Raw genomic sequence first — 25,301 nt, 5'->3', positions numbered from 1 at the left:
GGGAGAGGAAAGAGTGACGGAGACAAGCTGTGCCTGGAAAAGGGAAGCCACAGTGGAGTGGAGGTAACTCCGGTGGTGGGTCCCTGGTGCAAGAGGCCAGGTGTTCTGGGAAGCTCCAGGAAGGGAGCAGAGCTAACTAAAGCCTGGTCTATTCTACAAACTTAGGATGAGGTAAGCTGCCTTGCATCAACCTAGTTGTGCAAGTGTCTACACTTAAATTTGTCTCCCACTGAGGTAAGTGGCCTCTTATGCCAACATAGTAACACAACCTCCCCGAGCAGCATTGCGCCAAGGTTAATGTAGAGGTCAACGCAGCACACAGACACTGCATTACCTATGTCGACCCTAACAGTCCTCCAGCAGCTTTCCCACCATGCCCCACGCTGACTGCTTTGTCACCATTGTGAACTCTACTGCCCAAGAAACCTCCAACCCGTGGAAAGGTTTCCCCCTTGGCTTCACAAATATTATGCAGGACATAGCAGGCGGCTATTACGATTGGGATATTTTTCTCCCTGAGGTCCAATCTTGTGCATAAACAATGCCAGCATCCCATCAGTCGTCCAAAAGAACATTCAACTGTCATTCTGCACCTGCTGAGCAGGTAGTTGAATTGTTTCTTGGTGCTGTCAAGGTGGTTGGTGTATGGCTTTACAAGCCAGGTGAGCAACAGGTAGGCTACAGATTACTCCTGGGAATGTTGAAATGCCAATAGTGATCCTGGCATTTCAACATTCCCAACAGTAATCTGCCAGTTGAGAAAAAGTTCGTCCTTGCAGCTCTCTCAACAGTCCTGTGTTCTTAAAGATGTGAGCCTCATGCACCTTCCCAGACCTGCCCACACGGACGTTAGTGAAGTGTCTCCGGAGATCCACCAATGCTTGCATAACCATAGAAAAGTAGCCCTGTACATTGATATATTCTGTGGCAAGGTAATTTTGTGCCAAAATAGGGATATGCATGCCATCTATTGCTCCACCGCAGTTTGTGAACCCAACTGCTGCAAATCTATCCACTATGTCCTTTACATTGCTGAGGATCACAGTCCCATGTAGGAGGTGATTACTGGCCCTGCACACTTGCATGACAGTGGCACCCACAGTGGATTTCCCGACTCCAAATTGCTACTGGTCAGTCTAGAATCAGTTTGGTGTTTCAAGTTTCCACAGTGCAAAATCACCACTCACTTCTCCACTGTCAGCACAGCTCTTATTTTCGGTCCCTGCACTGGAGGGGTGGGGCAAGCTCAGCCCATAGAACCACGAATGTTGCCGTAAGCATCCGAAAGTTCTGCAGCCATTGCTCATCATCCCAAGCCTGCATGACGATGCAATCTCACTAGTCAGTGCTTGTTTCTGAGGCCCAGAAGTGGCGTTTCATTATCTGCAGCTTCTCTGTGAATGCCACCAACAACCTTGAGTTGGTTCTTGCTATGTCCTACAGCAATCTGTCCTACAAGAAATCATTATGTTCCCCACTGATTCAGTTCTTCTTGCAGCTCTGCAAATACTGCAGGATCACGTGCCCTGTGTTTCAATGCTCGTGACAATAGTGAAGAGCTGTGCAAGCTCCATGCTTCTGTTAGCAATAGAGAGCGAGGAGGGCCCGACGGGTTTGTGGGATTTTGAAAAAAAAAAAAAAAAAAAAGCATGAAAATTATGGGATACAGATGATAATAGGGGGATGGAGACAGTTGCAAACTGGGAATTTGACCCCATGCTCCCAGTCTCCCCAGTGCAACTCCTTTCAGCCCCACCATGCATGGAGAAGACTTCCCAAAAGACTGCGTGCTAGAGGGTTGCAGGTTGCATACTGGGATACCTATCCATGATGCACCACACTGTGCATTGATACAAGAACACCTGGTGAGTACACGCACCGCTGACACAACAAGCCAAGCATACATACACACAAGCAACACACTAACTGCAGGAGCTTTATACTAACGTAACTTGTGTCAACATAAGTTTGTAGTACAGACATGGCCTAAGATTGGGAAGCTGCCAGGAGCACCAGAAGTCCCTGGGATGAGTGACCCTGAAGTTTGAAGCAAAGGAGTGAGTAAAAAGACTGTTTTGTTTGTTTTAAGAAAATAAACCATCTTAAAGGAGACTGGGCATGGCAGTATGTGCTTGGAAGCTGGGGAGAAGCCCTGCCCTGTGACAGGGCCATAGAAATATGATGATTTGACAGATGATAGAGAACCTTCTGAACAGAACCATGGAATATCTAATATCCACACAGAGCAGACAGAATCTCCAAGTCACATTCAAAAGAGTAAACTGCACAGTACAGCTGATTCAGACTCAGGAATTCCCTTCTGTTGTAAATTCCAAAAATTTGAAATGTTTTTGTTCGGTTTCAGAACCTAAAGTAAAAATTTTGACATTTGCTGCAGAAAGTAAATTGTTTTGGAAAAAAAAAAACCAAATCAGTTTGTTTTGGAAGTTTCTAACCAAACTAAAAAAAAAAACTGGCTTTTTCATATGTTATTTTTAAACCCTTTTAAAAAATTTAGTTCAGTTTTATTTTTAAAATTATTAACAGCTGCTGCTATTTAGAGCGCTTATTGTATTTTCTTGTTCAAAGACAGACATCGTTCGGGGGTGCTAAAAACTGCAGCTACTTAGAGTATATAATTTTAAAATAAAATAAAAAGCCACAGGAGCCAGGGCTGCCAGGGAAGCTGGCTCCCTGAACTACCTTGGGAGCCAGAGAGCCCAGGAAAGGGAGCCAGACAGAGAGTCCTGGCTGAGCTGTGAACCATGGAAGCCACTGCTCTCCAGCAGCCAGCCAAGTGGGCTGTGCAGGGAGCCTAGGAAACTAGTTGGCAGGTGGGCTGCCATGCCAGCCTGGCTTCTGGTGAAAGTTTCAACAGAACTGGCACGTTCTTGTGGAACACATCGATTCCATGAAATCAACCAACCAACCAAAAACTGCAGTCAAAGTTTTTGACTGCTCTACTGCACAGTCCTCAATTTATCTATCTCAGAAGGATGGAGAACATTATTGTTTAACTACAAGATATTCTAACTAATAAGGCAGTATTCAATACAGGATGGAGAAACTTCTTGCATGTTCTTCTAAGGCTAGTCAGAATAGATTCACACACTATTTCATGTCTGTGTGTGTCCTATGTATGGACTTGTTTAAATTTCATTCTATAGAGATACAGTATGCACATTTCAAAAGGCATATGTAGTACATGAAAGCCAAAAATTGTCAAATGCCTTTTCTCATGAATGGCTGATTAAGAGGCTGTTCTCTCTGGTGCTTGAGATGATTTTTAGGATTTTGGCTACTGACCTTTTATTTCCATTTTACTAAAATTTAGAGAGGGGAAAGAAGTTTATTTGGATTTTTTTGGTAGATATTTTTAGCTCATTTTAAAAGAAGCCTATTTAGTTCATGCCTGAGATATTCAACAGAACCAGAGACAGTTCTTTCTCTCTCTTTGTAAATAGCTCCTGAACACATAAAGAGCGTTGGTCACAGTCAATTCATTTGGCTCATGTAACGAGAATGACAGCTGTACAAAACTTGAGGGTGGCTCCATATAGCAATACTCATCTGTGAAGAAACTGCTTTATATTTCCCATATTAATGTTACCTTTCAACAAATAATGTTTTTTAAAAGATTATTAAGAAATTGCCAGCAGTTTTAGAGACTTCCATATAAAATTTTAGAATTTATATAGTAGTGAGAAGTCAGTCACCACAACCACTTTCAGAAAGCTGTGCTAAGCAAAATTCTACCTAACTCAATCACACTCTGTATTGGTCTCTATTCCAATTCAAATTTGCCACTGTCTAAATTAGATTTTTCCACACTTCTCCATGCCAAATAACCAGGAACAGCTGAACAGGGTACAAACAAACAAAGTTTCACCTTTAACTTTAATTTTTTTCCCCTTTGTGAGTTCAGCTCAAAGTACTAACATTACTTCAAATAATTTAGAGAAACTCCAAATGAATTTATCAATAAGGTATTAAAATGTATTTCTTCCCAATTCCCACTCCATTCTCCTAAAAAAATCTTATTTAAGAAGCAACAATAATCTAAATTCTCACCATTCTCCACATAAGATTCCAGTTGGTCTACTGGTACCATGGAAGCTGAAAGTTGTAGCTGGCTAGTTATAATAGTGAGAGCCCAAGGTGAAGCACTCAGAATGTCTGTCATCAGTAAAAAGGGTATGTCTGCAAAGACTCTGTCTAAGTGTTCAAACTACCAAGAGAAGAGACAAAGAATGCATCAATATTTTAGTGGTCACGTTTGGTTTACTCAGATTTTTATGATTCTAAGACATGTCAATCAATTTTCAAAACACATACCTTTGAAGAAACAAATTTAACAGCAACATCAAAGGGCAATACAGTTTCTATAGTTACAGTTTCATCCTGCATGGAGGGGGAAAAGATTGTATTAAATTTCAAATCTAGATATTGACATCAGGTTACAGGGGACTGAATTCATCACCACCTGCCCCAGCCCTCTCCAGGGCATCATCTGCTTTGGCCCTCCACTGAACGATGGGCAGACTGTGGGCATGATTGAAATTAGGCTCATTCTTAAAATCATACACAAAGTAATCCAAATCCCTTAATCATTTCATATATAAACTAACATGAATTGAAGAGTCATTCCAAACTGCTGAACTCAACAGATCATACCCTGTGACACCTGCAGATTATCTCTTTGTCTTCAACAGTAGCACTGATTAAATAGGAAACATAGACCAGAAACATCCTGGTACCAACTGTTCCACAACGAATGTATACTGCTTTTTCCAGCTGTAAAATATAAAGATGAAATTAGTTAAATAGTACTCAAAATGCAACCAGCAAGTCCAAAGCTGCCCTTTCATTCATTTAGTGTACCTCAGTTAACACAGACTAGGGGAACCACAATGGACAACAATTGCTTGTCTTCAGCACTGGCGACTGGCAGCATAAAGTGTGACACCAATACAAGAGTAGCAAAGCTCCGGCCATTCTACTAGATGTTCTCCTGCTATTTACACTAGTAGGCTGGAGCCATTACTAGGTGTCATTTGCTGTAACAAGCCTATGATTTACTAGCTATTACAAACTACAGCTGTCAATTAATTGCAGTTAACTCATGTGATTAACTCAAAAAAATTAATCGTGATTAATCGCAGTTTTAATTGTACTGTTTAATAAATTTCAATTGGTATTCTATTGTTTAATATTTTTGGATGTTTTTCTACATTTTCATATATACTGTATTCTGTGTTGTAATTGAAATCAAAGTGTACATTATTTTTTATTACAAATATTTGCACTGTAAAAGTGATAAACAAAATAGTGTTTTTCAATTCACCTTATACAAGTACTGTAATGCAATCTCTTTGTCCTGAAGATGCAACTTACAAATGTAGAATTTTTTTTGTTGCATAACTGCACTCAAAACAAAACAATGTAAAACTTCAGAGCCTACAAGTTCACTCAGTCCTACTTCTTGTTCAGCCAACCGCTAAGACAAACAAGTTTGTTTACATTTACAGGAGATAATGCTGCTCGCTTATTATTTACAACCTCACCAGAAAGTGAGAACAGGCATTTGCAAGGCACTTTTGTAGCCGGCATTGCAAGGTATTTACGTGCCAGATATGCTAAACATTCATATGCTCCTTCATGCTTCAGCCACCATTCCAGAGGACATCCTTCCATGCTGATGATGCTCGTTAAAAAATAATGCGTTTATTAAATTTGTGACTGAACTCCTTAGGGGAGAATTTTATGTCCCCTGGTCTGTTTTACCCACATTATGCCATATATTTCATGTTATAGCAGTCCCAGATGATGACCCAGCACATGTTTGTTTTAAGAACACTTTCACAGCAGATTTGACAAAACACAAAGAAGGTTCCAATATCAGATTTCTAAAGATAGCTACAGCACTCAACGCAAGGTTTAAGAATCTGAAGTGCCTTCCAAAATCTGAGAGGGATGAGGTGTGGCGCATGCTTTCAGAAGTCTTAGAAGAGTAACACTCCAATGCGGAAACTACAGAACCCGAACCACCAAAAAAGAAAATCAACCTTCTGCTGGTGGCATCTGACTCAGATAATGAAAATGAACATGCGTCAGTACGCACTGCTTTGGATCGTTATCAAGCAGAACCTGTAAGCAGCATGGACGCACGTCCCCTGGAATGGTGGTTGAAGCATGAAGGGACATATGAATCTTTAGTGCATCTGGCACGTAAATATCTTGCAACGCCGGCTACAACAGTGCCATGAGAACGCCTTTTTTCACTTTCAGGTGACATTGTAATGAAGAAGTGGGCAGCAGTATCTCCTGCAAATGTAAAGAAACTTGTTTGTCTGAGCGATTGGCTGAACAAAAAGTAGGACTGAGTGGACTTGCAGGCTCTTAAAATTTTCATTGTTTTATTTTTTAATGCAGGTGTTTTTTGGTACATAATTCTACATTTGTAAGTTCAACTTTCATGATAAAGAGATTGCACTACAGTACTTGTATTAGGTGAATTGAAAAATACTATTTGGTTTTTTTTTTTATAGTGCAAATACTTGTAATCAAAAATAAATAAAAAGTAAGCACTGTACACGTTGTATTGTGTTGATTTCAATTACAATATATTTGAAAATGTAGAAAACATCTAAAAATATTAAAAATGATATTCTATTATTTGTTTAATCGCTCAATTAATTGCGATTAATTTTTTTAATCGCTTGACAGCCCTAGTTCAAACCGTGTGAGTTTTACAGTATTGCTCTGTGGAGAAGATGTAGGAAGACAATTACCCTTAGTAGCAGACATTAACTGCTGTCCATTTCATGAACCCAATCCTTCTCCCTTCCTACCATCACCACCATTTAAAAAAAAAAAAAAAATCAGTATGTGTCACTCAACTCTGCATTCTTATAAGATTTAGCACTTAGGCTGTTAAATTATCAGTACAGCCTACAAAGCTTCCAGTGTGCACTTGTGGAAAATAGTGTGATTCTTTAATATTTGCCATCTCCTAAATGATATGTAGCACATCAAATTCAACCCACAACCAGAAGAACTAGTGCATCCTGAACTCATTCTCCTCTTTCAAAGTGGGGAATGAAAATTGAGCATTTCCTTTATCCCCTTCCTTCTCTTTAGCTTTATATCACAATATGAAATCCCTCTAATGTCCACTCTGTGCCAACCACCTTAACAATTCTGTGAGACTCTTCAGCACGCTCAGGTACTTAAACTTAACACTAAGGCAGTAATAAAAAAATCTTCTGTCTGTCAAATACACAGTTGAGATAACTTTGTGTTAAAGGATTCACAGTTCAGATCAGCCTCCTTGGATTATATTAATTAGATCTCTTCACTCTTAGTATCACACACAGCCCCCAACCCCATTCCATTGAACTAGCCCATAGAACTAAAATGTAAGGAAGTCAAAGGCTCATTCCTTGAATAAAACAACTGCTGCATTAGATAGAAGCCCAGATACTAGGCATCATCACAGCTGAAACTAAATTGTGGTCCTGATATCTGTATGAAAGTGTTTTTACTAGCCAATGTTCATTTTCAGTTTAGCTATTAAACATTTTCCTAATTGGAGTGGGGGCAGTAATTAAATTCACCTTTTCTCCTGGCTGTAAATCTCCTACAGGGATATCAGGAAGTAATGCAGGATAAGAATCATCACAGATTTCTGTTCCATTAAGGGTCACATGAGTTTTCTGAGTCAGATTGGCATCTTGCCCTAGAATACAAATATACTGTTTTTATACCCACATAATTATTCTGTTAATTTATATGTTGTTTATCACCATGGCAAGCGGGCACTATTTATGCATATTAAGGTATGCATCACAAAAAACAACCACCACTGCTACCAGACATATACCTCAACCAAATGAGCAACAACAGCAAGACACAAAACTACAACATGGATGCATCACAGAAGAATTTTTTTTTTGTACACAGATTGATGGCCTTTCAGCAACCTATGCCAATGGGTGAAGGGGGTTGGTGGGAAATGTACAATTCATAGTCATAGGGGTCAAATTGTGAACAAGATATCCTTTATTTATTTTAAATGAACAAGGTCTTCCATACTTTAAAACACTGAACATATGTAAGACCCAATTTGTAAAAATTCATAGGAATCTTGCTCAATTATGGGTTGACTGGGTTTACAAAGACCATGACTTGTTATGAAAAAATCTCAGAAGTCACATCCTGTCACACGTCATGGATGCCTTGTCGCATGGAAAACAGTCTTTCCTATAACAGAAGTGTTAAATTTTGATGGTTCTTTTTAAGTAATCAGCAAGCCCATAATGACCTCATGTATCAAATTTTCAGACTCTGAGTAAGGGGGAACATAGATGTGGTGTCAGACACTCCATTATGAATCTGATCAAAAAACTTCAATGAAGTTGATCAGTGGGAAGGCTCCCATTTCTATGGCCTTTGGATTAGACTCTGCATGATCGTGTATTATAATATATAGACAAATGCATTTTAGCAGTTATCCATACAAAGCAAAGTGTATTTCTCAACCACTACTGTCATCAATAGGTATAACATCAAGAATTCAAAATCCAAACTAACAGCATGTAACTATGTGAAGCTACCTGGAATGTAACTTTTACCCTGTCCCATAATTTCAAATGGGACAGGATTGGTCCCATATTGTCCAACAGAAAAATACAAGTGTATTTGAAACATTACTTTTAAATCAAATTCTGTAACTGAAACTTGCTAGCAGCTCAGCTAGAAAAATCTACCATCTGTTTGTTGTCAAAAGTAACTTTACAGTATTGTTAGATCATGAGAAAATTCTCTTTTAAATCCCTCCTTAAAACCTGACTTTTTTGTTGATGCCCACAAAACACTACTGTCTAGTATTGGTTAAGCTGGCAACCACCTGCAAATGAGACCTTTGTTACCACTCATTTCTTCATACACCTCTGTTTCCACTATAGTCCTGTTCACCTCTTAACCCCCATCCTGTTTAGCTGTTAATTGACCTATCATGATTTGTGTAAATCCTAGATTTAGAGTGTGTGCTTTCTGTGGCTCTGTGTTAACTCTTTGTACAATAACTAGGACAACAGGACCCTTAAGATGCTACCATGGCAGAAATAAATACCTGGTTTTAAACCTGCCGTGAGCTTCACATCTTTGGCAACTGTCTTCTCATGTGACTGGACTGTCACAATCAAACAATACATTTCATTAGTCAGGGTAGGAGGTTCATGCTGGAGTTGAACAGAAATATTTGGCACTCTAGAAATGATCCTTTAATCAAAAAAAGAAAAAAACTGGTTAGTTACTCCACATTTCTTCGATGGCTCAATTTTTAGTCCATTTTAGTTAGGGTTAAAGTTGCCTATTGCTCAAATGAGAACTCCAGGGGAGATATATCCTGTTTCACTAGTCTCTGAAATGCCTGAAAATCAGTGGCACAGAACACTGGCACAGATCCTATTAAAAATGACTGGGGGCCCAGTAAGAGTTGGGAGCTCACATTTCTGTAACCAGAGATACAGAATCCCACATTAAACAGCAAATGTTCTGAAAGTGAGGATTTAATTCTTCTGAAAATGTCCAGTTAGTATTAAAGTTAGTAAATAGAATAAAAACTATTTCCTTGTATAGCATTTTCAGGCCTCTTTGTGTATTTATATACTGCTGTAAATAACTCTTCCTTGTTTGTTTTACCTGGAAAAACAATTGGACAGGATGAATAAAAGGGGACTAAAGCCTGTTTGGTCTATCTTTGGGCCATGTCAAATGAGATACTGAGATCAACCTCTTCCATAAGCTCTAGCTCTGTTCTTTAACAAAAAATAATAATAATAAAATAATAATAATAATGATGAAGATTACTGACTGGGGGGTGGGAAGTAGGTAAGTCAGAAAATAAATCCTTAAGAGCTACTTATTTTTGTTTTTATTTATTTTACAAAGATCCAATACATATGGGAGATATTTTTGATGTTCACCATTACACATTTTAAACGTTTACCTACATAGTGTTTGCCTGAATAGTCAGGCTGTCCCAATGAACCTCATTATCTGGAAGTTTAGGTTGCCGTTTGAAGGAGCGAACTGCCTGCAACGCTTCTTGAGATGAAGCAGCATCTCCTCCTCCTCCACGCCAATTCAGAATCACGCATCTGCCAGTTTCGGTGCCCAGGATTAAATCCACAGAGGTGATCTGAAACATGTTTATTCAGATACAACTTTTTCCCCTCCCTCCTCCAGTCATTTTGCAGTACACACACACACACACTTTATATATAACATACATACATACCCCTAAAACTGCTTGCAGCACAGGAGATTAAAATCTCAACACACTGGCTCTACAGTCCAGGCAGTTTCACTTAAACAACTGTGGCAGGATGGGGATGCATGTGTGCAGACATATATTTCTGTGCGCACGCGCGCACACACACACACACACACACACACACACTCTCTCTCTCTCTCTCTCCCCTTTAATATGAAGCTCTTGGTATTTTTCACTCCCTCCTGTCCATTTTTCTACTCAGTTTTTTGAAGTGGGTGCCAATCTTGTAATGCTATTTACAAAACAAATTATATTTAAATATACACAATACGGTGACATTACTAACTAGTAAAGAATTGCAGTCAACCTTGCAATTTTGAGCTTGAAGAGCCAAACCTGTGAATCTAGATAACTAACCTCAACCTTCTTTCCCACATCTTCACTTTTTGCAACAAATTTGAAAGTGAACTTTCTTGTTTTACCAGGGACTAGGCACACTGGTCCCTGGGATGAATATTCCAGAATGTCACTTTTCTGATATGCTTCTTCTACCACACAGTACTGATTGTATTCCTATAGCGGGTGAGAAAAAATAAGTTATCCTATTGCTGAGAATATATTATCTATATAATGAATGTTGACAATCTGTGTTACTGGACTAAAGTTGAAATCCTGTTAGAGCTCTCTGCTTGTCATACCTGTGAACAATTAGTGTTATGGATCATAAACCTAATGTATTTAGGCAACTGATAGATACAAGTTTATTTAGGATAAAAAGTTTCCTCTAACAAGTAGTCTCAATAGTACTGCATAATTGCACTTTGCAGTAATTAAAGTGCAATTATCCTAGTTAATGTAACATATAGTAAGTCTTATTTGTAATTCTAGATGATTTTAAATATAATGTTTAATTTCAAAAAGTAACAGAGAGTCCTGTGGCACCTTTAAGACTAACAGATGTATTGGAACATAACCATTCGTGGGTGAATACCCACTTCGTCAGACGCATGTCAACCTTGTCTTGCGTCTGACGAAGTGGGTATTCACCCGTGAAAGCTTATGCTCCAATACATCTGTTAGTCTTAAAGGTGCCACAGGACTCTCTGTTGCTTTTTTACAGATCCAGACTAACACAGCTACCCCTCTGATACTTAATTTCAAAAGTGTTGTTTTATGAGTACCACAAGGAGACAAAAAGCTGTATTGTTGTCTCTACTAAATCACCGATGTTTTTATTAAATCAGTGTAGTACTCAGTAGAAGAGTGACAGAGAAGAAAACACTTTAACAGAAAAATAAAGGTAAAAGTGTCCCTTTTTCAATAAATTGGAAGAAGTATAATGAAGCTGCAAGGTTATAATAAGACCCATTATGAGAAATTAACCTTCCCCTAACAGATGATCACACATATAAAACATAGTTACCTGGTTATTGAAGCCGACACATAGTTTAGAAAACCTGATTGGATGAGGACAATCAGCTTTCAAGTAAATATCGAACTCAACAGGAACATCAACGTGAAAACTTGGAGCAAGAAACTTTGCTTTGCATTGCACTAGAATTTAAAACAAAAAGGTCTTTGTTAAGTTGATAAGACTGTGAAGCTGGAAAACTTAACTCCACCATAAACTCCCACACCTTGTACATGACACATCTACACAGAACAATCTTTTAGTTCCACCTATTCATAAATATACCAAGGTTAAAATACTGCCCTCCTACATGAAGCTAGGTAATACTCGGGACCTACACCAGGCTTTGGGAGACACAAGGGGACAGAAGTTCAGCAGAACACAGCACACTTTCACTGCAATTATGCAGCTGCTAATGCCTCCCCCATATTCCCTTGTATTTGTGGGGTTTAAGCTAGTACATATCCTTGTTTCCATCCCTGGGGAGTTCTGTTTCAGAGGTACAGCATCCTCTCTCAGCAGAACTTTCTCTCTCTTCCACTGTATGTTAGGCCTTCAGTGGGCCAGTTGCAGCTCAGAGGATTCTTCCTGAGACAGGTCTCTCAAACTGTTTTTGTACCAACTACATTTATCCACATCACATCTGGGAGAAGGAGAAAGGGAAAAAATATAATTTGGATTTTCTCACCATCCTCCCACCCCAGTGATGTAGATAAAGAAGAAATGGATTTGTTGCCACAAGCTCTAAACGCTGGCAGTTAGAACATGTTTTGCATATTTATTCCTCCTCAGTGGCATCTACAGCAAATGAGTGCAATTTACAACACCAAAGCATAATTTATCAGGACATAACTATGTTTTAAAAGCTTTGTTACTTACCAAATGGTACAAAATCTTGAACTTCTATTGTAAAAATATTGCTGCCTGCTAGGGAAACACGGTCAGTCCACAGCTTCTGTGAAGCTTTCACAGCAGAAGCATCACAATCAGGTTCTGGATCTGGGCTCTCATTCTATACCCAGATAGAAGGTTATAAAATAAAGATTTAATCCAATATTGAAAAATCTTTTGAACACATTTCAAGCAAGCTAAATTCTACTTGCTTACCATAAGAACTTTAATCAGGTTCTTTTCTATCCGAGACTTCTGGTCCTCTTTTAAAGTGGATGCTAATGAACAGAATTAAGGAAAGCAAACTACAAAACCAGGAGAATCCCAATCTTTCATCAGTATTAAAAGAAAGTTAGTCCCTGAACTAAGACACCTAAAGCATTAATCTTCAGAAATCTACCACTTTCATGCAACACTTTCCAGGAGAACTTTGGTATTTCCAAATACAAATTCCATTACTTAATATTTTCTATCCATTTTAAGTCTTTCCTCTTATTCTCACCTCAGCCAATAGGAAAACACTCAATTGTGGCAAAATAAACGTCTGTTTCCAAACTCTGGCTACGTGAAGTATTTTATAGCTTACAAGAAGGAAAAATTCCAAAGAGAATAACGCAATATTCTATGAAGGGAGCAATTTCCTCTCCAAGCATTGCCAATGGTCTCATGTAGTTTCTGCTTATAAGTACAAGCAGAATGGTTTGGAGTAGTGGAAGCAACAGATTCTGATAAGACTGAAAATGGCAGCTGAGAAGAGATATAAAACAAATGTATTGACAGCAGAAGGACATTGTCCCTTGAAGTAGAGGAAAAGATAGGGTACAGTTAATGAGATCAAGTTAATATGAATCCAAGAGACTAAAACTACACAACAGAGTTTGGATTATTCCAGTGTAGCCACCATGCAGTAGTTGGCTAGGAGTTAAAAAGTGACATTTATATATTTTGTTATCGATACTCTTTATTTAAATATTAAAGCTCTCACTTACCCCTCCTGGAGGAGGTTGTGCTGTCTTGTTTTTGTGCAAAATGAGCCAGGTAAGTAGTCTTAGCTAGGCTATCACAAAGGGAATAAGTCTCTCTCTATGGTTATGTTTTACTAAGTTTATTTTCAACTGGTTAACATCTTTCTGATATTGTATTCTATACACTATTCTAGTTATGCAGTTTTTGGCCTCATTTTAATAATGTTATATGCATTACATCTTCTCTAACCCCAATTCACTCTTAAACTTTACAGCGCGCTCCAGTTCACTCCTAAACTTTACAGTGCATTAAACTGAAGAGCAAGATGTGCAAGTTCTAGGTTAGAAATAAGGAACCAAATTCAGCTCTGGCATAAGATGGTTCAACTCCAAAGTCGATGGAATTGCACCCCTTACACTGGCATGCATTTGATCTAATGTAAGGTATGTGATTGGCACAATGATTTGTGACAAGGTTGAAGACTCAAATACTATAATAACTAGCAGGCATGAGATACACTTCTTTAAAGGATACCTCTACCCAACAGCTCTAGAGAGTAAGTAATGTAATCTTTTAAGTGTGCCATGAGGTAAGAACATTTGAGAGCTGTGGTCAATATGGAAGTAAGGAGAGTCCACCATCCTTCACTACGGTATTCACACATGACATAATCTAACAGCCTGGAAGAGGAAAAAAGTGGGACAAATGTATAATTAAGTAAAGTTATGGCTTATGTACTTGATATCCTCTTATATTGTGAACAATACTGAAGCCAACTCAAACCCACCTTTTCCTCCCCCCGAAAAGCTTAATCAATTACAGATTTACCAATAGAGACTCAAAGCTTTTTTTCCCCCCCTTATTTTTATTTTATTTATAGCTGATCAAGAACCTTCTGTAAAATAGATGCATCATCTCCATTGGACAGTGAGCACCATTTTAAAAAAAGGGATGTTTATTTCACTGTATTTACCTTTGTATAGACACAAAATAGTAAATGTTATGTTAAATGTAATACCTGCAGGTAGTATTGTTTTGGTTTTTTAAATGGCACTTACTGCACAAACTTAAACCAATAGAGAAATATGTATGTGTCTTGCAAGAATGAAGCAAACACTTCGAACAAGAGATTTTCCAATCTCAGTTATCAGGAAGGAAACCAACCAACCAACAGTAAAAGTTCTCAAATTGCCTCCCTTAACATTAAGTACAGAATTAAAAACAGCAGCTGGAAAGAAATTAATTGTACCAGTATAACTTGTAAAAACTTTCTTGTGTAGACAAGGCCTTCCAGAAAATTGTTTCCAGCTAAGCAGCAACAGCAAAGATAGAACAAACTCACTCCCACCTGACCCACACACTCTTGGAAGATCACATTCTGTTGTATTGATAACTTTAACTGAGAGTATTAAAATGCTTAACATTAAGTAGCACAGGCATTAACCCCTCCCACTTAGAAACAAAATTAAGAAGCTGAATGCACAACACTGATTTCATGCAAGATTAAAGTTAAATTTATGACTTTAGCACACCCAGAACTCCTAAACTTCCAACAGCTTTAGTGTTTCCTGGATTTTAAATTGTTACCTGTGTAACCTTAAACTTTGCATTAACAGGTTTTATTTTTAATAAATAAAAAACAGCATTTTTTACCTTTTAATATTAAATAGTAGGGCTGTCAATTAATCGCCGTTAACTCACACGATTAACTCAAAAAAATTAATCACGAATTAATCGCACTGTTAAACAATATTATACCAATTGAAATTTATTAAATATTTTTGGATGTTTTTCTACATTTTCAAATATATTGATTTCTATTACAACACAGAATACAAAGTGTACAGTACTCACTTTATATTATTTTTATTACAAATATTTGCACTGTAAAAATACAGTATTTTTCAATTCACCTCATACAAGTACTGTAGTGTAATCTCTTATCGTGAAAGTGTAACTTACAAATGTAGATTTTTTTTTGTTACATAACTGCACTCAAAAACAAAACAATGTAAAACTTCAGAGCCTACTTCTTGTCCAGCCAATCGCCAAGAAAAACAAGTTTGTTTACATTTACATGAGATCATGCTGCCCGTTTATTACACCTCTACCCTGATATAACGCTGTTCTCGGGAGCCAAAAAATCTTACCGCGTTATAGGTGAAACTGCGTTATATCGAACTTGCTTTGATCTGCAGGAGTGCGCAGACCCGCCCCCCCGGAGCGCTGTTTTACCGCGTTATATCTGAATTCATGTTATATCGGGGTAGAGGTTTTATTTACAATGTCACCAGGAAGTGAGAACAGGCATTTGCATGGCACTTTTGTAGCCGGCATTGCAAGGTATTTACATGCCAGATGTGATAAACATTCGTATGCTCCTTCATGCTTCCGCCACCATTCCAGAGGACATCCTTCCATGCTGATGACGCTTGTTTAAAAAAAAAAAAAAAAAAAGTCTTAAAAGAGCAACACTCAGATGCTGAAACTACAGAACCTGAACCACCAAAAAAGAAAATCAACCTTCTGCTGGTGGGATTTGACTCAGATGATGAAAATGAACATGCATCTGTCTGCTCTGCTTTGGATCGTTATCAAGCAGAACCCGCCATCAGCATGGATGCATGTCCTCTGGAATGGTGGTTGAAGCATGAGGGTACATACGAATCTTTAGCGCACACGGCACTTAAACATCAGTGCCATGCGAACGCCTGTTTTCACTTTCAGGTGACATTGTAAAGAAAAAGCAGGCAGCATTATCTCCTGCAAATTGTAACCAAACTGGTTTGTCTACGCAATTGGCTGAAGTAGGAGTGAGTGGACTTGTAGGCTCTAAAGTTTTACATTTTATTTTTGAACACAGTTAATTTTTTGTACATAGTTCTACATTTGTAAGTTGATAAAGAGACTGCACTACAATACTTGTATTAGGTGAACTGAAGGATACTATTTCTTTTGTTTTTTACAGTGCAAATATTTGTAATCAAAAATAAATATAAAGTGAGCACTGTACACTTTTTATTCTGTGTTGCAATTGAAATCAATATATTTGAAAATGTAGAAAACATCCAAAAATATTTAAATAAATGGTATTCTATTATTGTTTAAATAGCGCAATTAATTGTGATTAATTTTTTAATCGCTTGACAGCCCTATTAAATAGATATAACTACCTTCCCTAATTATTTAAGTAAGTATAGACAAAACATTCTGAAATTTTCTTCTAAGTTTTAGATTTAATTTTTTTTTTTTCCTTATGTCTTGAATGCTAAAGAATCTGAGAGGAGTATGAGTAATTAAATTCTCTTTGCAACTATCACACAGCATATTCCAAATTTTAGGCTGCTCTTATTTGTCCCACTGGGTAATCTTTTATTTGTGGACCATTGGCTGAGAATTACTCTCTTTTTCAGGGGTAACTTCTGAAGTGGACCATACAATGGGTCAGTAAGCGGGAATTAGCAATCTCAAATTCACTCCCAGAACTCCATGGGCATCACATCAAGGTAACCGAAGTCTCTTAAATGAATTTCCAACACCAGCTCACAGTTGATAAGGTCTATGTTCCAAATGAGAAAAATAATGCACTAAGGAATCATTCATAAATAATACTTACTTCAGAGCTTTGGTGTAATCTTTAGCATAATAATATTCTTCACCCATCTGAACCACTGAAAAGAACAAAGTCATATGTCTACAATGCAATACTTAAAATATTGTTGCAAAGATTTTCAAAGATTTGTTCGGTAATTGATACTTACTTAAGTGACTCTTCATCCTTGGACATTTGTATTTCTTGAACTGTGCTACAGCATTACTCAGCAAAGTGATTATTAGCTCCTAACAGACAAATTAGCAGTAGTGATATGGCAATATTTATACTTCAAAAAAAAAAGTGTTAGAAAAATATAGAAATTACTTCTAAGATAAACTTACAGAGTGAGGAACATTTTTCTCTTTTAGTTGCAGGGCTAGAATTCCCACCTTCTCTTTTTCTGGATCAGAAAGATCAAAGCCTGCAAATGATAATGAAAAGTCCATTAAATTGGAATTTTGTCCAGTCCCAAAAGGAATTACTGTTTTTTCACAATAACAAGATAAGTGTACGTAAAGAGAGTTCTAACTCAGGCATATTTAGATTCTTCACATTGCCATCTCTTAGGAGAAAGAATGTTTATGTTTGGAGAACTCTGCTATATTCTCTGTTCTATAAAGATAATTTTGGAACAAACATTCTTTCTAACCAGCACATTATTATTATTAATTTAAAAGTGAACTAAGATGTTTTAAAAACTGACTTTTCAAAGATGCCCAGATCACTGGATAGAATATAATATATTTGTAAAATTTTAGTATAAGACAAACTATTTGCTGGCTTCTAAGTAATGACTTCACAGTTGTGTTTTTCTACCAATAGTTGACAACATCAACACTTAAAGCAATGTAAGGAATGCTGCACCCTGTTTATTTTATGCATTTATGAGGCTGTCAACTGTTGCAGGAAGACAGAACTCTGAATGCACATCTTAGTAGGAAACAAAAAGTTTTATTCACTTTTAAACTCCACTGATATTTATAATTTTGATTCAAGACTCAATGTTTTAAATCACACAGTTAACCAACCAATTATATTCTCAAAATGGTATCACTGTATTATGACTGGTAACACCAGAAGGAGACTGTTTTAAGGACATCAAAAGTTGCTATGCCTAAAGGTGTATCCAGGTGATCAATGAGAGAAAAATGTTGAATTCGACAGTGTGAGCATTTCAAAGTCAAAGTGCATAAACTCAATGTTCCACTGATGGTGAAAATATAATATATAGCCTTCCCAACTTTACAGCTAGTGATTCAGCTTTTCCCTTTAAAGCTATTTTGATACCTGAAAAGGTGTTGCTGGAAGTGGCAGTTTTTGTCTGCCACAGTGAGGTGCTATTTACAATGGGATGAGTTTGCAGGCCTGATTCTCGTTAACATTAAGGCCTCCTTATGACACTCTGGCCCCTCTGTCTTTCTTGTGTGTCTCTCTCTCTCTGCCCCCCGTTTTTGGTTCTTACTCTCTTGTCTAACTTCTTATTGATTCTTACTTTTAGTCCAAGAGAATTTCTGGGGATATTATGGGGACTTCACTCTCTCATGTCTAGATAGGCCCATTATACTTGCCACAGTTTTAGAAAAGACTGTAACAACAAAACAAAAAACATCAACATATGCATAACCACAACCAGCAGAATAAAATGATCTGTAGAACTATCATTATTTTGTGTACCACTTATTTTGTATTACACCAGTAACTAGTTTAAACACCTCTCTAGTTAGGTACAAGATATATTCATCTACATAGAAGGAGAAAACTTACAGAAATAAGATTCTAGATGTACACCTTCCTGAATTACACTTGAGATTTACACTGCCAAGTAAATGGACAAATTAAGGACTTAGTCCTGTAATTGGTTCTGCAGGGCAGACCACTGCACCTATTCAGTCTCACTGAAGTCAGTTGGCTGTAAACAGGTGCAAGGAATCTGCCAATCCAGAGCTAATTACAGGATCAGGACCTCAATCCCTTTGTCTGACCTCTGTAGGAATTAAAAACAGAAAAATTATTTACTTAGTATTCCCTGACGCCATGATCTCTGTCCATAAAAGTCAAGCACTCCAGTTTGAGTTTCCAGTGGATCCGGATTGGGATAGCTGACAGAAGACTGTAAATTCAGCAAATATAGCCTTTAAAAAGGGTTCATATTTCAAACATATGAAAGATAACAGTGTTGAAGTAAATAAGCAAAAACATACACATTTAAAGAGCAAAAAGAGGAATATCAGTTCTTAATGTATTTAACTTTTTCAACCATTTGTGTAAATTACTACTTACTAGGAAACCAGATAAGCAATTGAAAAGTGTAATACTGGCATATACAATTGAAATGGTCATAGAGGAGTTTTTAAAGTAAGGGGTAGGGGAAAGCTGACAGGTATGGAGTAGCACATAGTTTGAATAGAGACATCCCTTGGGGAGGATTTATTAAAGGGGTTTCTCTATATCCTAGCAAACAGAAGATGATAGAAGTTGATAAAGTACAGGTAGAAACGAAAGAGAAACAGTCAAATGAAAAAGGTTTCAGAGTGGTAGCCGTGTTAGTCTGAAGCAGCAAAAACAACAAGGAGTCCTTGTGGTACCTTAGGCCTGGTCTACACTACACCTTTAATTCGGATTTAGTGGCTTTAATTCGAATTAACTCTGGAACCGTCCACACAACGAAGCCATTTAATTCGAATTAAAGGGCCCTTTAATTCGATTTCTGTACTCCACCCCGACGAGCGGAGTAGCGCCAAAATCGAATTTGTCAATTCGAATTAGCGTTAGTGTGGCCGCAATTCGATGTTATTGGCCTCCAGGAGCTATCCCACAGTGCACCATTGTGACCGCTCTGGCCAGCAATCTGAACTCGCATGCACTGGCCAGGTGGACAGGAAAAGCCCCGGGAACATTTGAATTTCATTTCCTGTTTGCACAGCGTGGAGAGCACAGGTGACCACAGAGAGCTCATCAGCACAGGTAACCATGCAGGCTGATAATCGAAAAAGAGCACCAGCATGGACCGTACAGGAGGTACTGGATTTGATCTCTATATGGGGAGAGGATTCAGTGCTAGCTGAACTGCGTTCGAAAAGACGAAATGCCAAAACTTATGAAAAAATTTCCAAGGGCATGATGGAGAGAGGCCACAATAGGGACACAGATCAGTGCCGCGTGAAAGTCAAGGAGCTCAGACAAGCCTATCAAAAAGCAAAGGAGGCAAACGGTCGCTCCGGGTCAGAGCCGCGGACATGCCGCTTCTACGCTGAGCTAAATGCATTTCTAGGGGGGGCCGCCACCACTACCCCACCTCTGACTGTGGATTCCGAGCTGGGGATAATCTCATCAGGGACACCTGATGATTCCGCGGAAGGGGAAGAGGAGGAGGAGGACGAGCTGGCAGAGAGCACCCAGCTCTCCGTTCTCCCCAACAGCCAGGAACTGTTTCTCACCCTGACTGAAGTACCCTCCCAAGCCTCCCAAGCCAGCACCCAAGACCATGACCCCATGGAAGGGACCTCAGGTGAGTTTACCTTTTAAAATATAAAACATGGTTTAAAAGCAAGCATTTTTAATGATTAATTTGCCCTGAGCACTTGGGATGCATTCGCAGCCAGTACAGCTACTGGAAAAGTCTGTTAACATGTCTGGGGATGGAGCGGAAATCCTCCAGGGACATCTCCATGAAGCTCTCCTGGAGGTACTCCAAAAGCCTTGCCACAAGGTTTCTGGGCAGTGCAGCCTTATTCCGTCCTCCATGGTAGGACACTTGACCACGCCATGCTAGTAGCAAGTAATCTGGTATCATTGCCTGACAGAGCCTGGCAGCGTATGGTCCCGGTGTTTGCTGGCATTCAAGCAACATCCGTTCTTTATCTTGCTGTGTAATCCTCAGGAGAGTGATATCGCTTAGGGTAACCTGGTTGAAATAAGGGAATTTAATTAAGGGGACTGAGGTGGCCGTTCCTACTGGGCTGTTTGCCTGTGGCTGAAAAGAAATCCTTCCCTGCATTTAGCCAAGTGCAAGGGGGGGGGGAGGATTGGCCCAGAGCTTTTCGCGTTTTGCTAGCAGGGATCTTCCCTGATACCAGCCAGGCGGTGGGGGGAGGGATAAAGCTCTCATCCCAGAGAATTCATGGCGGGTGGGGGGGGGGGGGTGTTAGTTTGGTTCCTGCAGGGATCTTCCCTGATACCAGCCACGCGGTGGGGGGAGGGATAAAGCACTCATCCCAGAGAATTCATGGCGGGTGGGGGGGGGGGGGGTGTTAGTTTGGTTCCTGCAGGGATCTTCCCTGATACCAGCCACGCGGTGGGGGGAGGGATAAAGCACTCATCCCAGAGAATTCATGGCGGGTGGGGGGGGGGTGTTAGTTTGGTTCCTGCAGGGATCTTCCCTGATACCAGCCACGCGGTGGGGGGAGGGATAAAGCACTCATCCCAGAGAATTCATGGCGGGTGGGGGGGGTTTGTTAGTTTGGTTCCTGCAGGGATCTTCCCTGATACCAGCCAGGCGGTGGGGGGAGGGATAAAGCACTCATCCCAGAGAATTGGATGGGGGGGGGGTGTTAACCTTCAGCAGCAGAAAACAAGCTAACAGGAAAACTGCAGCACAACGGGCTTTGCTTGGTATGTGGGAAAGCAGGGCGCAGAAGCCTAAAGACAGTGGCTTACCATGGCAGCATGCAAGGTGAATTCTGTTTCCCCGACCTGCGTCTGTGATCTCTAGCAGCAAAGCCACAGGCACTCAATATTAAGAGGCAAAATGCGACCTTGCACAGAAATCACATGTGCTATGTAATGTGAATAGTATACACCGTGAAAGAGTATAAGCATTGTTCTGAAAAATGTATCTTTTAAAAAAATTCTCTCCTTTTTTCACTCCCTCCAGCAGGTGCAAATGTTTCAAGCCTCCCTCCTCCTTCCCGAAGGCTATCCCAGATAAGGCGTCGTAAAAAAAAAACGAGAGAAGAGATGTTTTCCGAAATCATGCAATCCACCAGGAATGAAAGAGCTCATCTGAATGAGTGGAAGGAGACGGTTTGCAAGTATAGGAAAGAAGCCAGTGACCGTGAGGACAGGAGGGACCAACGTGAGGACATGAGGGACCAACGTGAGGACAGGAGGGACCAACGTGAGGACAGGAGAGACGCTCGAGATGAGAGGTGGCGGCAGGAAGATCAGAGGAGTCGGGAAGCAACGCTGGGGCTGCTGCGTGAGCAAACAGACATGCTCCGGCGTCTGGTGGAGCTTCAGGAACGGCTGCTGGAGAACCGAGTGCCGCTACAGCCCCTGTATAACCCCCCTACCTCCTCACCATGTTCCATAGCCTCCACACCCAGACGTGTAAGAACACGGGGGGGGAGGCTCCGTACACCCTCCCATTCCACCCCAGTGGACAGCCCAAGCAAAAGGCTGCCATTTTTTTAACCTTTTTTTACTGGGCTTTTCCTTCCCGCAGATCCTCCTCCCAAACCCCACTCAGGTTCTGTGCCGCTACAGCCCCTGTATAACCCCCCTACCTCCTCACCATTTTCCATAGCCTCCACACCCAGATGTGTAAGAACACGGGGGGGGGGAGGCTCCGTACACCCTCCCATTCCACCCCAGTGGACAGCCCAAGCAAAAGGCTGCCATTTTCTTAACCTTTTTTTACTGGGCTTTTCCTTCCCGCTGATCCTCCTCCCAAACCCCACTCAGGTTCTCTCCCTCTTTTTATAATCAATTCATAAAGAATAAATGATTTTTAAACAATGGTGACTTTATTTCCTTTGAAAGCAAGCTGGGGGAAGGGGGAGGGTGGGTTCCTTACAGAGAATGAGTCAATAAAGGGGGCGGGTTTTCAGGAAGGATAAACAAACATAAATTTCACACTGTAGCCTGGCCAGTCATGAAACTGGTTTTCAAAGCTTCCCTAATGCGCAGCGCTTCATCGTGTGCTCTTCTAATCGCCCTGGTGTCTGGCTGCGAGTAATCAGCAGCCAGGCGATTTGCCTCAGCCTCCCACCCTGCCATAAAGGTCTCCCCCTTGCTCTCACAGAGATTGTGAAGCACACAGCAAGCAGTAATAACAATGGGGATATTGGTTTGGCTGAGGTCTGAGCGAGTCAATAAGGATCGCCAGCGACCTTTTAAACGGCCAAATGCACATTCTACCACCATTCTGCACTTGCTCAGCCTGTAGTTGAACAACTCCTGACTCCTGTCCAGGCTGCCTGTGTATGGCTTCATGAGCCATGGCATTAAGGGGTAGGCTGGGTCCCCAAGAATAACAATTGGCATTTCAACATCCCCCACGGTTATTTTCTGGTCCGGAAAGTAAGTCCCTTGCTGCAGCCGTTTAAACAGATTGGTGTTCCTGAAGACGCGAGCGTCATGAACCCTTCCCGGCCAGCCCACATGGATGTTGGTGAAACGTCCCTTGTGATCCACAAGTGCTTGCAGCACCATTGAGAAGTACCCCTTGCGGTTTATGTACTGGGTACCCTGGTGCTCCGGTGCCAAGATAGGAATATGGGTTCCATCTATTGCCCCACCACAGTTAGGGAATCCCATTGCAGCAAAGCCATCCACTATGACCTGCACATTTCCCAGAGTCACTACCTTTCGTAGCAGCACCTCCGTGATTGCTTTGGCTACTTGCATCACAGCAGCCCCCACAGTAGATTTGCCCACTCCAAATTGATTCCCGACTGACCGGTAGCTGTCTGGCGTTGCAAGCTTCCACAGGGCTATCGCCACTCGCTTCTCAACTGTGAGGGCTGCTCTCATCTTGGTATTCTGGCGCTTCAGGGCAGGGGAAAGCAAGTCACAAAGTTCCATGAAAGTGCCCTTACGCATGCGAAAGTTTCTCAGCCACTGGGAATCGTCCCACACCTGCAACACTATGCGGTCCCACCAGTCTGTGCTTGTTTCCCGGGCCCAGAATCGGCGTTCAAAGCCTATAACCTGGCCCATTAACATCATAATCTCCAAAGCACCGGGGCCCGCGGTCTCAGAGAATTCTGTGTCCGTGTCCATGTCCTCATCACGCTGGTCGCTGCGCTGCAATCGCCGCCTCCTCCTCCTCCTCGCCTCTTGTTTCTGGTCCTGTGTAAGCATAAACTCCACGAGAAAGCGCGAGGTGTTTATAATGTTCAAGACTGCGTTCTGGAGCACAACGGGATCCATGCTTGATGCAGAATGGAGTCTGCAGAGTTCACTCAGGAAAAAAGGCGCGAAATGGTTGTCTGCCGTTGCTTTCAGGGAGGGAGGGGGAGGCTGTACCCAGAACTACCTGCGACAATGTTTTTTGCCCCATCATGCACTGGGGTCTCAACCCAGAATTCCAAGGGGGGTGGAGACTGCGGGAACTATGGGATAGCTATGTAAAAGCTACCCACAATGCAACGCTCTGGAAATCGATGCTACTATGGTAGCTTGGACGCACACCACCGAATTAATGGTGCCTAGTGTGGCCGAATACATTCGAATTTATAAAATCGGTTTCCTAAATTCGAATTATATAAATTCGAATTAATCCTGTAGTGTAGACATACCCTTAGAGACTAACAAATTTATTTGGGCATAAGCTTTCGTGGGCCACGAAAGCTTATGCCCAAATAAATTTGTTAGTCTCTAAGATGCCACAAGGATTCCTCGTTGATTTTTCAAATGAAAAAGAGTCCCATTCAATTACATCACATGAAGGCAGACACATTTATTTAAGTGGTTGTATTCAAATGCTAGAAGGCTAAATACTATGATGTGTGAACTTGAGAGCCTGGTATTAAATGAGGATACTGATATAGTAGGCATCACAGAAACTTGGTACAACAATGATAATCAATAGACTATGGTAATACCAGGGTGCAAAATATATAGGAATGACAGAGTAGATTGTGCTAGTGGGGGAGCGGCACTATATATGAAAGTAAGTAGAGTCAAATATAGTAAAAATCTTAAATGACTCAAACTGTCAGAATCTTTATGGATAGAAATTCCAAGCTTGAATAATGAGTGTAGCAGTAGGAATATATTACTGACCACAGTGAAATGCTCAGAGAGAGGCTACAAAAAACAGAGAAAACCCAATAATAATGGAGGATTTCAACTACCCCCATAATGACTGGCTACATGTCACCTCAGGATGGGATGCAGAGATAAAATTTCTAGACACGATTAATGACTGCTTCTTG

General features: G+C 40.3%; 1 protein-coding gene across 1 annotated transcript in view; it reads right to left on the bottom strand.

Annotated features, from left to right (window-relative positions):
• TRAPPC11 (trafficking protein particle complex subunit 11) overlaps window positions 1-25,301 on the bottom strand; it is a 44,498-nt gene that overhangs the window by 5,609 nt on the left and 13,588 nt on the right. Inside the window, exons 11-25 of the mRNA XM_065404567.1 lie at window positions 19,159-19,252; window positions 17,484-17,563; window positions 17,309-17,387; window positions 17,164-17,218; window positions 14,082-14,227; window positions 12,798-12,859; window positions 12,570-12,702; window positions 11,703-11,833; window positions 10,697-10,852; window positions 10,017-10,204; window positions 9,134-9,282; window positions 7,617-7,738; window positions 4,675-4,794; window positions 4,336-4,401; window positions 4,072-4,228 (exon numbers count right to left, since the gene is read on the bottom strand). Coding sequence (XP_065260639.1) covers window positions 4,072-4,228; window positions 4,336-4,401; window positions 4,675-4,794; window positions 7,617-7,738; window positions 9,134-9,282; window positions 10,017-10,204; window positions 10,697-10,852; window positions 11,703-11,833; window positions 12,570-12,702; window positions 12,798-12,859; window positions 14,082-14,227; window positions 17,164-17,218; window positions 17,309-17,387; window positions 17,484-17,563; window positions 19,159-19,252 — 1,738 coding nt within the window. The remainder of the gene's footprint in view (window positions 1-4,071; window positions 4,229-4,335; window positions 4,402-4,674; window positions 4,795-7,616; window positions 7,739-9,133; window positions 9,283-10,016; window positions 10,205-10,696; window positions 10,853-11,702; window positions 11,834-12,569; window positions 12,703-12,797; window positions 12,860-14,081; window positions 14,228-17,163; window positions 17,219-17,308; window positions 17,388-17,483; window positions 17,564-19,158; window positions 19,253-25,301) is intronic.

This window comes from Emys orbicularis, chromosome 5 (assembly GCF_028017835.1).
Source record: "Emys orbicularis isolate rEmyOrb1 chromosome 5, rEmyOrb1.hap1, whole genome shotgun sequence".
NCBI classification, from domain to species: Eukaryota; Metazoa; Chordata; order Testudines; family Emydidae; genus Emys; species Emys orbicularis.
This window is presented reverse-complemented; position numbering and strand designations above follow the sequence as displayed.